The 14,014-nt window shown below is 45.0% G+C and overlaps 1 protein-coding gene across 2 annotated transcripts; it reads right to left on the bottom strand.

Annotated features, from left to right (window-relative positions):
- Positions 1-1,060: 1,060 nt before the first annotated feature.
- Positions 1,061-14,014, bottom strand: IL17D (interleukin 17D). 2 transcript variants are annotated; one of them, XR_008730944.1, is made up of 4 exons: positions 13,509-14,014; positions 13,075-13,373; positions 3,469-3,974; positions 1,061-1,240 (listed from the first exon to the last, which is right to left on the bottom strand). XR_008730944.1 is itself a non-coding variant. In XM_055702359.1 (3 exons), exons 1-3 carry the CDS (start codon positions 13,521-13,523, stop codon positions 3,659-3,661), a joined length of 630 nt encoding a protein of 209 aa, XP_055558334.1. In that variant the 5' UTR covers positions 13,524-14,014; the 3' UTR covers positions 1,984-3,658. The 2 variants fall into 2 exon arrangements, 1 of the variants encoding a protein (XP_055558334.1); XM_055702359.1 differs by lacking the exon at positions 1,061-1,240 and having other exon boundaries at positions 1,984-3,974.

Here is a 14,014-nt window from a genome sequence, read left to right as displayed (position 1 = left end):
TCCCTAATCCCAGCGAGATTAAGGGGTCTTTATACTTAATGAGAACATCATATCCTTTTTCTCTTTTCCCCCTGTTGCTTTCTTGTTTGTGTCCCCCCACGCAATTCCATGTTTACTTGCAGCTGTAGACCTTCACCTATTCAAACACCTTCATGTAATGACTGGCTGATAAACCAAAACTAGCATCTCAGGCTTTTCTCAACCTTTCTAAATGATAGGAGTTTTCCAAACTATCTTAAGTGATATGACAGAGAAGAAAATAATCTCTTTACCAAGGATATTGTTCTGTATTTTGTGGCTCCTAATGTATTCCAGGGACAACCTCATTGAAGGAAAAGATTTTCCTGGCACAACAAAAATTTTCTCAAATCAGCTGCAGCTGCCAGAGAGTTTCAGCTTTGAATTGTTTGCATTTATTGGGCCTGGAGTTGGTTCAATGAGGCATTTCATGTCTGCCTTCTGTCAACAGTTTGTGAAGCCTTGAAGCAACTCCAATGCACCCTCCCTCCCCCCATGCAACTTACAGGCAAGGCTGCAGCAGCTGTAACCAGAGGGCTAGAAGCTGGAAAATGTCACACTGCAGTTGAAGTGAAACTGATATAAATCTATGATATGCTGATATCTTTAAAAAAAAAAAATCCCAAACAGGCACAAACTACATTTAATACTCAACCTTCTCCACGTGAGTAACGTGGAGAGAGTTTATATATGGAAGGATATTTTGAAGGTTAACAAACGTTTGTGTAGCTAATACTTCTTGATGTTAAGTATTAACAAACAGTTGTTCACTAACAAATTACTACCAAACAGTTGCTTATGCTAAAACATAAACATAGCTTTTAAGAGACACCTAACTGGAAAGCTGGATCATGAGACAAATCGGCTCAGCTAAAAAGTCTGTCACAAAAGAGGGTGAGGATTACAAAAGGAAAATGGGCTTCTGAGTAAGATAACATGAGGTTGCTTGTAACCATAGGAAACTTTCTGCACTTGTTGCAGTATGATGAGAAAGAGGTTGCCAACGTGCATAATCTATTGATCCACTGAGGTTCTGCAGTTCTCTAGTACTCTCCTTTCAGTCATCTAATTCCTGAAGCTAGATGTAAGCTAAAGCATCTTGTTTTTCTGGATTGGTGAAACTGATTATATTCCATTTACCTGATCTTAGCCTGTGACTCCCAGGAATTCCCAGAACATGCTCTAGTTACTTGAGAACCCAAAATGACTCCGTAATTTATGCCTGCAGGACAAGAGAGTTGCAACAAAAAGTGAGATTTTTTTTTTCTCCACATCATGCCAATAAATCCATGTGCTCTAGTAACTAATGTGTTGCAGACAAATTTGTATAACAAAGTGTGGACAGACAGATGAGTTTTGCTGGAGGGCACCATTTACCAAAGCTTTAGCTGGTAGCCCTTCTGGGTATTTACTAAATGTTAAGGGTTGTGTGGTTTGGCATTTTTTTGTTGCCTGGGTTTTTTTACTGCCTTTTACTGTGAAGACTTTGCTTTCTGTGCTGTGGAGTCTGAAGGTCCAACTTCACCCTGTCTGAAGTGTGCGTGTGGAAAAACCCCCACAATTTAACAGTGAAATCATAAGAGGTTAGACTGCTGAAGCATCATCCAACACAGTGTTTCTCCGGTTTTGTGTGTCTGCTTCTCTTTTGAGCCCCTCTGTCTTTTATTACCATTTCCCTCTCCTCAGAGGGTGAGAAGTTCTTCCACATTAGGAGGAAGGAAAAGTGGATGTAATTGCTGCAAGTATTTACATTCTCTGGGGAACAAGTAACTACCTATAATTGCTGGCAGCAGCTAGGCCATTAGCTGTTCTCCGAGTAGTATAAACACTTTATGACTTTCTTTGAACTCTCCTTTGAGAATCCCCTTAAGATAGAGGCATCACAATTTGAGGAAACACAGATCTAAAGACAAGTAGAATTGTGGAACAGCATCTGCACAAGAAACGCAGTTATCAACTTCAATCTGACATTGTGATGGGAATCTTTTATTGGTTTCTGGAGTTCTTAAAGTTGTTTTAGGCTTTGCAAGAAGCTACACACAGATTGCACTGTAAAAATAGTTATACTAGACTGAGTCAGAAAGAGCACAGCCAATAATTGTGCACCAAGACAAGGAGTTATCATATGATTTTCATTCTCTATTTAACTTGTTAATTCTGGTTAGCTCATAGTCTTTCCATTCTTCATCCAATGACACTCCAAAGGAGCATGTGTTTGTGTAGTGTGGGGACTTTCTCCACTATGAATTAAGCCAAATTTTGAGATTCTTGATGTAGCAAATACATTGCTGCATATGGTGTTAATTCTTTTTTGTAATGATATTGCAGTCACGATCTTTCAACTGTAAAAGATACTCTCTGCCGTGCATTCAGAGTTAATCAACTTTGGTGATGGTGGCTCTCTGAGGAGTTACGTTTGTGCAAGGTATGCCTGGTTATTCCTGATTCTCATCCACTAGACTAAGTCAACCTTCAGTCTCTTGTTCTGGAAATACAAGTTTTTGTGTATCTGGAGTTTCTGGTTAGGGCTTGCCATCAGGTTCCTGTAAGCTGCAAAGATGGAAGACTGCTCTTCCGCAGACCAGCATCTTTTGCAGATGATTATCTGTTATGTGTTGCATAGGGAAAAATGACTCACACCAGTTGTATGAATCAGTTGGACTTAACAAGTTTGCATTGGCCGGGACTCACCTCAATGACTTCTGGAGCACCTAGAAGTTAAGACCTAGCCTGTTACTCATCTGCAGTGTACCTGCAATGAAGCCTGTCCTTTGTACTTTTCTTTTTTGAATGGGGAATCTCTTCTCCTAACATGAAAAAGGTTTTGGCCTTTCAACTGTACAGAATACAGTTTTGTCACAGGAAACAGTTAAGCAGTTAATGATGAATGAAATCTAATACAGATTTCTTGGGACCCAAAGTGTGTTTTTTCTAGTTGATAATCTTCTGTGTAATTAGACTTAGTCCAGATCAGGAAAGTCCACTGCTGTTTTAAAATATTCTAGCATGCTTTTTCTCAGCACTTTTGTACCCTTAGCCATTTGGCAAGGTTAAAAACAACAAACTTGTAGAATATTGTTTCATGAATGACTCAAAGCCAGCAAAGGTTTCCTTGCTGTAGTGTATAAATAGCCAAAGATGTAACAGCCAAGAACACTGTTAGGAGATGAGATATGCAATATAAAGGAAGGCTCTCCCAGCCTGAGAAATTATCCTTTTAACTGCTGGTTTGGGACATGTATGGCAGCTATGTGATTTCTATATAAGAGTATTTAAAAGTAGAGTGTAAGAGGTTCCTTAAAAATGTCTACAACCAGTAGTCTGCTATAGTAATAGCTAGCATGCCTTACAGTTGCATCATCTAAAATTTACTGTGAATAAGCAAGTATAAAATGTTCTGCTCTAAAAAAAAAAAAAAAAGCTACTTTGGAATTTGCAACAAATACTTACATGAGCTAAAGAAGTTCTTAATATGAATTGTCATCTCTTATGATCTGAGTGACTGGACAAAACTTTCCATCTTATAACTGGAATTAAGTAGAAAAAGAGGGTAAGTCCATGTGTTTGCTGCTGCGGTGCAGTTTCTTGAGGTTGTGAAATGATGATGTCAAGCCAGTACTGTAACACGATTATGTATTCTTCATTCTGATGATGGCTTGTTCTGGCTTACCAGCAACTTCATTTCTTGCTTATCTATGCTGGAATTTACACTTTCAGCCTCTTTTTCTTGCTCAGGTACACAAGTGCAGCCCACTGGGATAGTGACGTAATCTTCTGTGTAGACGTAACGGCCCCCGGCACATGACGACGTGCGACGGAGGATGACTGTTGGCATGTACACAGGGGTGCTGCGGAAGTGAAAATTCTCCTCACCAAAGATCCCCATGAGGCAGCCTTTGCACAGACAGTATGCTTCAGGAATGTATTTAGGGTATCTTGTGGGATCATACGAAATTCTATAGGGAAGCAAATAATAAAGATTCATTAGTATATCTAAAAATAGATAAATTTATCTGGAAAACATTATTATAATGTAATTTGACCATAAACATTTATGTAATGTTTTTGTTTTCTTTGCCAGGAAAAATAGCTGTAGCTGTTGCTGTCTGGCTTCTTATTTGTAAAGTGTAAAGAAAAACCATGAACAACTTATAGAACCAATCAGGTCCTACAGTGCACATGCACCTGGGAAGTGACTGGCTTTCTAAAATGTGAGATTTGGGGGTAAGCAGAATAAGTTTTGCATTTTGGGCTGAACGGGTAAATAGAGCATTAAAAAGGATGCTTGGGCATTTTCAAACTTTTGATCTGCCTTGACTTCTTCAAAAATTGGTACAAATCCTTTTTAACATTAATACTGTTAAAGCTATGACATGATGTTTTAAAATTGTATAATTTAAATAGAATTAAATTGTACTGCAATCATTTTTGCTCCCTAGTATACTTGGGGTTATAAAGGTGCCTTTCTCTTGAAAGAAGAACTCTGTTTTTCTTTCTATATTTTTTTCTCTCATTAATCCTCCACTGTCTTTTCCTCTAACCAGAGAATAACATTTGCACAACCACATGGAGATAAACTGCAAAGTTAAATGTTTTTTTCTGCCCTCTCCTGCTACATTTTGAAGTAAAGCATTGCCCCAAAGCTTCAAGAGTATAGCCTCTATTTTCTATGGTCTTACAGTTTGTTGTTTGACCATTTCTTTTTGCTTATGAATGCCCTGTCTCTGGAAATTCCTGATAAACAGAAGCTGGAAAGCTTGTAACCTAAGTACAGCTCAGACCAATGAAGTCCAAGTTTCACCATTCCTCTCCGCATGTTGTTCGACACATGAACAAAGATGTCATACTACGATAGAGACCATAGCTGGCAGACCTACAGCTGTTGTTTTTAGCAAAGAGTAAAAGCTGATGAAGTCTGCTTGTTTTTCAAAATAAAAGACAAAGTACACAGCAGAGTACACATACTGGAGTGTTTAGCCACGCTGCTTATTGTGGTGGTGATGTATGTGTTGCTTTGCTCTTTACCTGCATTTCTTGCTTGTACTGGAACTAATTGCTAGGCATGGCTGTAAATTGTACGTTATTACAACTGCGTGCCATTATTCTAGAAAAGATGTTTGCACTTCCAGAAAGAGGGTATTTTAATATGTTTAGCTCCTATGCCAAGTGTTCTCTATGTCACTCTACGCTTCCCCCAGATCACCTTCTGTTCTCACAGTCAGAAAACGAGCCCTGCTCCAGCACGGGTTGCACTGTCCAGCTGCAGAGGGATGACGGCTCTCTTGGCTGGAGACGCATTCAGCCCAGCAGCACTGCCAACTGCTTCTTGGTGCGTCTCCCCCAGAGCCTGTCACCACTTTGGGAGGTTGCTGACCTCACAGATGTTATCAAAAGCACTTACCTTACCTGTCAGGTAACAGAAAACCCTTTTCTGGCCTTTCCCCCGCTCCTCTTTCACACTAGTAGACAGTTAGACCTACACAGAGTGCACACCAGAAGTGTCCTACAGGCTGTTACTGGCACGCAGAGGACATGAAGACATGTTGGGAGGTCACCTAGTCCAAATGCCTCCATGAGGCAAGCTCAGATGTATTTGCCCATGTTTGTCCAGCCTGTTCTTAAGAACTTCCAGAGGAGACCCCGAGCCCACCCAGAGGCTCTGTTGCAGTATTTCACCAGCTCTTTACTCAGTCAAGTGGATAATTTTTCTTCTTGCAACTAAATCAATCATTTCCCATGTTTGGATGGGAAATTACAGCAGCTGAGGCTAAAAAACTGAGTAACAGTCAAAGATTTGACACCAGAGAGAACGTTCAAGCCTCTAATGTTTACTGTGAACTGCCGCAAAACCAGTAAAAATTCTTGCGCTGGGTTTTAAGTCATCCTCTAATTGGGAACAGGATAGGACCACTATGCAGTAGATGAAGTGAGGCAACTACATAAGAAAAATGAATAAATTAAATACCTGTCATCAATATAATTATTTATGGGATGATACAAACTACTGAGTATACAATATCCCCTTTCCACAGTTTCAAAACAACCTATTTTGAAAACCACAATAGGTCTAAAATGATTCCTAAATTGTGTTTCCCAGGGTTTGTACCACTTCCTTGGGTATCAAAGTGTTAGCCTTTTATCTCTTTAGGTGGCCTCTGAGAGGAGAAGAGGTTTCAGCTGTGGAAGAGGCAGTGTAAGTCTGACCACACAGTCACTTCTAGTCAACAAAATCTGCACTTGCCAAAACAGGCAGCCTGGGTCTCCCTCTCGCCTGTGCCTCTGGGTTGATGCTGATGTCCTTCTGGTCACAGAATTGATCAGGGAATTCAACCAACTGAAGAGAACTTCATCAAAAGCTGGATTTTGGTCCTTCAGCTGTCTTGCCCCACATACACAGCACCCTACACAAACAAGCCAGTGTGAACAAGCAGCTGTAGATGGAGGCAGAAGGGAGCTGCCCTTTTCAGAAGTATCACCAGTTTATCACGTTAAAACCCATTTGGAATCACAGCTTTAGCCAAACACAAGCTTGATTATCCTGTCATCGAAGAAATGAGACTTTTGTTTGTTTGTTTGTTTTGCAATGGCCATATAATCTGGATTCTTTGTCTTTTTACAGAATTTGTTTTCCTCACAGAAAAATCTGACCAGTTCTCTCGCCAGACATCTGTGATGTCACAGGTATTTTTTTGCAAAGCTTCTCTGTCCCGTTTATACCTGCTTACTTTCCCCAGGAAATACCTTCATGTTACAGGATCTCACACCAATGTGAAATAAGATGTCTGGTAGCCAGCAGAAGGGAAGAAAGTGGAATACAGGCTTTTCTACCGTGATACAGTCCCATTTCAAACTCAAGTGTGAATAATTTCAGTGGTGGATTGTTAAACACACCATATGTCAAGTCTTCGGTATTTCCTCTACTGTATTATCTCCAGCACCTGGTTTATGATGTTACTGGAAAGCATGAACATGCTTCTGGACGCAAACATAAGGGTTTTCACTAATAACAGGAGAACACTGTCAGTGGAAATATGGTCTACAACAAACTTCCCATTCCAAATTCCCACGTGGCAAAAGTCAGGTATAAATGAGGGGGTTTTTGGAAGGATGGTGTGGTGTGGTTTTCTGCTTTCCACAGAAAAATCTCATATATTTCTAAATTTGATGCAGATACCTCTACTCCATCGTGTGAGGGCTGGAAGGAATCAGAGGATCCAAACCCAAAGATGGAACTAAAATATAGACATGGTTTTGCATCCAAGGCTGAAGGCTCTAAGTAATGCCTCCTGAAATTAAACACTTACATATCACTAAACTTTGGAGCAATATCCAAGGCTCTGCATCTTCAGCTCAAACCTGTTAAGAAAAGCCATATGACTAAAGCCTCACTGTTACCTTTCTAGGCAACCCAGACTGATTTGGATCAGAACCACTAACAAACACCAGTAAGCCAGCTGTACAAATGCAGTTGTGTGACCTGCTTCCTCTGTTTGCATGTACTGAACATAATCACTCTGTGCATACAATGACCATGCCTCAGCTGCTGGAATTCGATGCATCTCCATTACTCCATGCACTACAAGTCATGTTTTTATGTCTTCTCCTAGAACAGGGCAAACACATTTGAGCAGGTTAACCAGATAAATCGCATGGTCCAAGTTCCCACTGACTCTTTCCTATACTTGATGAAAGAGACACTCGACTGGGGTAGGCACAACAGAAGCAGCTGTGAAGAGGGGTGGAGGAGCAAAGAAGTGCAACTTTCCGCTGGCACCCAAGTGTCCCTTGCATCCTTGTGTCATTTGCTGTGGCCACTGCTGCAAACGAGACAGCCCAGCTAACTTGATGAGGGTTGCCCTTGTCCTGTGAACTCAAGTTACTAGTACGTAAGGCTAACTCTGCTTAGCCAGCACTCCTGATTTACAAATGACAGGAGCAGTGAGCTATGCCAGGCTGCTGTGTTTTGATCTGCTGGAACAAGAAGCAGGTTTGTACTGAACTGGAACTGCTAATGAAGTGTGACTAGTTCTAAGCTACTTTTCCTTATGACCCTATGAGTGCTTTGAGAGCTCCCAGTGAAAAGCAAACTTCCTGCCGTTTACGTACTAAGCCTGGAAAATCAAGAGAAAAGTTTCTGTCAGAAGTAAAACTCTTGCAAAGACTTAATCTGTCTTGTCCTGTACTGTTGCTTTCATATGTAGTATTTTTAATAATATTATAACTTCATAGTTTCCAAGCTGCTAACTCCAGTGGGTCAGGTGCTGTGCTGGGGCAGGCAGACACAGCTGCCTCTTCAGAAAATCACTGTTAGCACTAGGCTCACAGCTGGATGTTATCAGGAGTCTAACGAGCAGATCATCATCCCTTTACTTTGGACTCTGAAATACTTACAGGATTAAAAGCTAACAACTTTTTTTCCCCTCTTGGCAAGACATTTTTTTTCTATAACGGGTGTTCTTTTATTCACGTTATGCTTAGTTTGTTTTATGTACAGGTAGTAATTACAGTGCCTGCATAAAACAGCCTAGTGCCAACTGTGATTTTCTGAAGAGCTGTATGAACATGTACTCAAACAAAAAGGATGGCAGTTCTGCATCCCTTTGTATTCTTCCCCTCAGCTGCATCTTTGGGATACGCACACTGTGCCACATGATAATGTTAAATCCTGGGAAGTGTCTCGGATAAGGTTCATGAAAGTCACTGGAGTATTATTTAAAGGAAAGCCCTCTTGTATGACTTTTTCCAAAAGCACTGCAGAAAAGCTTTGACTTTTACCAGTAGAACAAGAGACTTGCTTGTATTACCTTTTAAGATTTTATGTAGATGAGCACTAAACCAAGGATGCTTATAAACTGAAACTGTTTTTTTAAAAGCAGAAAAACCAAGGTGGGCTATGATTGAGAGGGGGACTAACTAACATGGGATTTCATTATCAGATCAACACTGACAAAAGTTAAATCTCTGTAAACGAACCCTCAGTAAATGCAGGATTAAGCCCCAGAGACAGACACAGAAGCCATGAGATCTGGAAATTCAGAAACAGGAATGACTTCTTGAATACACATAAAGAATTTTTGCTAAATTCATGCAGAAGTGTGTTGCAAACTTCTGCAAGAAGATTCTGATTGTATTCCTACAAACTAGCTATGAATGTTATTACAAACTTAAGACAACACAGAACAAAAATAGAGCTGATGTATACAGCTGATTAATGAATGGCACCTGTGCTCTGCAGCACCATGAATGGAACTACAAATCAACACTACCTGTAAATGCACTGTTGGCTTCAGTGGGATCAGAATTTTCTGCCATTACTCTAAGCTTTATGATCAGATCCTGCAAACATTTAGGCGTGCATTTAAAATTAATCCTTCTTACAAAAGCACTTGTCCATGAGCAATTGTTGTGTGTGTCTCTAGAGCTGAGTATGCATTCATAAAGATCCACCACGATTATGGTTTCTGTAACTTTTAACAAGAACCCATCCTGTGCTGTTGGCAGGGATCCATAGGTGGTAAGACAACCTGTATCACTTAATTCTTGTGACGCAACTGCGAACCGCAGCAGTAGCCAAGGACCACAGCCCTTGCCAGTACCTCTCTTTACAAGCAGGCTGTCTGGATTTCACTGACTCTCCATGTAATACTGCTAAAAAATACAAGCAACTCCCGGACAGATGTCACAAACTGGCGTACAGCTGGCCTGATGATTTCAGGGCATGATGATTTCACGGCAGACCTGCTGCTGCTGGCTTTATTTTTTAGAAGACCTGGGTAATTCTTAGAACAATTTCCTGGAGTGCTGGGCAAATCCAGTACGACCAAGACTTCACTGAACTGACTTCAGGGAACTCTGCTGTCTCTTTATAGCTCTTCAGAGTAAAGAGCGATTCATGTGATTAAACTTTGTGCCCTGAGTTACATACTGATCTTCTGTGGCCATCAGGATGGAATTTCACCATCAGACAGATGAACTAATATTTTTCCCCTAACCCTTGCCTCAAATACCACCTGTTGGTTGCTGCCAGCAGCAGGAGCATGGACCAGATGGATCTATGGTACAATACATGTGCAACTCCTATATCTCGGTTGTAGCAAGCCAAAAACGATCTAAGTCCTGATTTTTGTACAACAAAGTTAAAGACCAAGTAATTGAAAATAAATAGTATGCACAGAACAAAGATAAGGAAAGAAGCCACACAAGGATTTTCTGAACTTTGAGTCAATCAAACCTAATTCTTCCACACTTAAACAGAACGACAAACTTGGATATATGCAATGCAGTAGGGTGAATGTTATATACAGATCTCTAAGTAACATATCTGGTTCTTTCTCACAACTGCTGATACAAAAAAAATATCAGTTTACTTGAACTAAATGGTCATCTGAGCAGAAGAATTACAAGAAGCAGTGTTGAACAGCTGGGAACAGGTGCCTAAGGAGATATGCAGGGGAAGGTAAGCAGAGCCAGACTTAGTATCTTTATTATTAATGACTTGGAATAGGGAGTATAAACAGTATGTTAATGAAATCTGCAGATGGTAACAATGGGGACTGCTGCAACACAATGAAGACAGAGAAAGAGCGTGCGGTATTTCAGACATTAAAATGCAGGTAAAGAAGAAAAAAAAGACCGTTTATGCCCAGAACAGAAATCAACCGCACTGTAACTCTTTAGGGGCAGAAAAGAAGTTTGAGAGCAGGATGTCTGTGAGGCACACTGAAATGGGCCAGGCACTTTGATGCAAGTTTCAAATAGTCAAATTCATGCTCTGAGGGGTGTCCTACCAGAGTGTACAAGAGGGGTCTGCCTGCAGTGAATTAATTTCTGGGCATTCACTACTAGAACAACTCTGGTGATTCAGGAGGCAGTTCAAGAGACAGCCACGAACAGTGAAGGGGAGCAATTTATGAGGAAAGATTAAAAAAATTAAATGTAAGCAGGCCTGCCAAGAAAGTTCTGTATTACAGAAGAGAGCTGTGTGCAGCTTTTCAGAATCACACCCCAGCAATGGAGAATAAATTGTTGGGATCGTGTAAGTGAAATTGCTTAACCGCTGACAAGACGTGATGCGCCATAACTTGCAATCTTTAATGGAGAGTTGCTTGTCCTTTTGAAAGATAGGCAGTAGCTCTAATTGGCAGCTTGCTTCCAGGGTAAGCAGGTGAACACCACAGATCAGACCAGATCTTCCTAATGCTTTTATCTGGCTTCAAAATCTATGAAATAGCAGGTTGTAAGAGCAAATGCACATCACTGTTCATAATGAGCAGGTTTATATTTTACACTTCCACTTCACATCTTGCAATGTCTGTTGCCGTGTCATTGCACACTAATGATACAGTAAAAATGCAACTGAGAAAAAAAGCTGTAAACAAGACCTCCTAACTGGACAGTGTACTCAGGCCTCTTCCACCCTAGAGAAACAACTTTTCCCCTGAACGTAATTTTAGATTTTGCCTTTAATGGTATAATACTTTTTTCCCCCCACTATCTTTCAAAATTGCTAGCTTGGAGATGTCATCAAGGTATTTGTATGTGAATAGTTTGTGGTCTGTTGAAAAGTACAGTGGATTTACAGTTTCTTAACAAACATTTTGTAAGCTAGGCCCCAAACAGCAGCTGGTTCTCTGTTAGGAAGTGAGCCTATGCAGAGCTCCAACTGAAAATAAATACCCGCCTAAGGCGATGTGAGCATGGAAGGCACTGTTTTCAGACCAGGAGGACAATTTTCTGATAGCACTAGTATTTGGCAAAACCAACATTAAAAAAGACCTTGAGCCTAACGGTAGGTATTTTTTGTCATCATACTTGCTTTTTGCACGCTTAGGTAGCTTTAAAAAATCCTCAGTTTGCTTACAGAAGATGTATTACTAAAAATTCTATTTCTAAAAATACTTTGTTTATGAAAGGCTCATTGAGCAAATAAACTATTTTGCTCTCAGTAGGATTACTTCTTAAACTAAAAGTGGGCAAAACCCACGCCACAAAATAAATGTTTACTGGAGATGGCTAACAAGGAGATATTTAAGTTTGCTGAATACACAGCAACTGCATCAAGGCGTACACAAAGGATAATGCACAGAAAGCAGCAATAAAGTCGGTTCCTTTAAGTTTGCGGATGTTCTAGCTTCCGGTTGTCTGCAGTGTCTCACGAAGCCGAAAACAGAGAAGCCAATTCAGTCTTGCTCACGGGAGAAACTACCAGAAGGGTGGATGTGGCGAGGCGCGCCAGGTCTCGCGTACTGGACCAGCGCTCACAAGCTTTCCAGAGTTCCCCGCAGAAGCGCGGCCCCTCGTTCCGTGTATTGACCCGCCTAACGCCGGATTTGCTTTACTTATTTTTACGCCCCCCTTAAAAACAGTCTGTCACCCCCCACACCCCCCCGTTCCCCCTCAGGGGTGCGAAGCGCGGGAGGGAAACGCCGACGCAGGCAGGCGCCGCACGCGCTCCCCGCGAGCCCCGGGCCGCGCGCAGCAGCCCTCAGCAGCGCGCGCGGTGCGCGGCCGCGTTTGGGAGAGCCGCGCGGCGCCCGGAGGCACACCTCGGGGACGGCGCGCGGCGCCGCGGGGGGCTGCTGCGGAGCCACGAGGGGCCCTCCCGGTGACGGCCCGTTGGCGGCGGCCCGCCGAGGCGGCGTCACCCGCGGCAGCCCGCCCGAGCGGCTTTCCGCGGGGCGGCCTGTGCTGCCGGGGGTGCGCGCCAGAGCTCAGCCGCGCAGCTCGCCCCGCCTCGTTCGCGTGTCATTTATCTTTCTGCCCATTAGACATGTGCCTCGCACAAGCCGTTTACACCCGTTTACCTCCCGCCTGCCCATTACAGACGCCTGCTTTAACACCTTGCCCTCCGGCCGCTGCCCGATGCGGCAGCCCCCCTCAGGGCCGGCGCCCCCGGCCCAGCCGCGGGGCACCGCATGGCGCAGGGCGGCGAAGCCCCCGGGCCGGCGCGGCGCTGGGGGTCCCACGCACGGGAACCGGCTCAGCTCCGGCCCGACGGGACCCCGGCGCCGCTTCGCCCCTTGAGGCGGCCGGGCCCCCCCTTCCCCCCGGAATCACCTGTAGGCCCACGGCGAGGCGCTGCGCAGGTTGACGGGGAGCCGGAACCTCTTGTCGCCGGCCGGCCGGCCCCCGGCGGGGCAGCTGGTGTTGTGCTGGCGGCCCGGCGGCTCCGGCTGCAGGGTGTGGTGGAAGGCGCTGAGCATGCCCGCCGCCAGCCGCCCGTACAGCTGCTCCAGCAGCTCCTCGGGCCGCTCGCCGCAGGTCCGGGTCCGCGCCGGCCGCTTGGGCGCCTTGACGGCCTCCGCGCGGAGCGGGAGCAGCGTCGCGCACAGCAGCGCCGCCAGCGCCGCCCGCACCTGCAACGACGCCGCCGTCAGCGGGGTTGGGACCGGGCGCGCCCCCCCACCCGCCGCGCCCCGGAGCCCCCGGCCCGGGGGTCGGGGCGCTCCACCCGCATCGCCCCGCCCGGCCCCCAGCCCGCAGCCCCTTACCCTGCCTCGCTGCATGGCGGTCGGACTGCTGGAGCAAGCCGAGGAGAGCGGCGGGCTGCGGAGCCGCGCCGTGCCACTGGCTCTGTCGGCGGAGGAGCTGTTGGAAAAGTGCCCCGCTCCTCACTGCTTCTCCCTTGGCCTCGCATGCCAGGAACATTTTAGGCGCTCACGGAGGAGGCGAGCGCTCAGCGCCGGGAGCGGGCCGGTCCCGCGCTCGGCACGGCCCCGCCGCCCGGGACGGCCCCACGGGCGGGGACGTGCTCGGTCCGGCGCCCGGCCGCAGCCACCCCGCAGCGGGCCGCCCGGGTGTCGGGGTCCCCTGCGGGCGCGCCCCGTGTCCCCCTCGGCTCCGTCGGCAGCCCAGCGCTCCTTCCCGCGGCCTCCGTGGCCGGGCTCCCCGCAGCCCTGCGGGGCCACCGAGCCCCGAGCGGGACCCGCCGGGCCTGGGCACGAGGCTGAGGCAGGGTCGGGGCGGGTGTGGCCCCGTCCGAGCCCAGGTGTCAAGG

Source organism: Falco cherrug, chromosome 2, assembly GCF_023634085.1.
Source record: "Falco cherrug isolate bFalChe1 chromosome 2, bFalChe1.pri, whole genome shotgun sequence".
NCBI classification, from domain to species: domain Eukaryota; kingdom Metazoa; phylum Chordata; class Aves; order Falconiformes; family Falconidae; genus Falco; species Falco cherrug.
The sequence above is the reverse complement of the archived record's forward strand: the minus strand, read 5'-3'. Positions and strand labels throughout refer to the sequence as shown.

Excerpts from the sequence above, each read along its gene's own strand:
- IL17D (XM_055702359.1), bottom strand. Across the intron at positions 3,975-13,074 it reads GCCTCGCCGTGGGCCTACAG|AATTTCGTATGATCCCACAA; the intron begins GTGATTCCGGGG and ends GCTTCCCTATAG.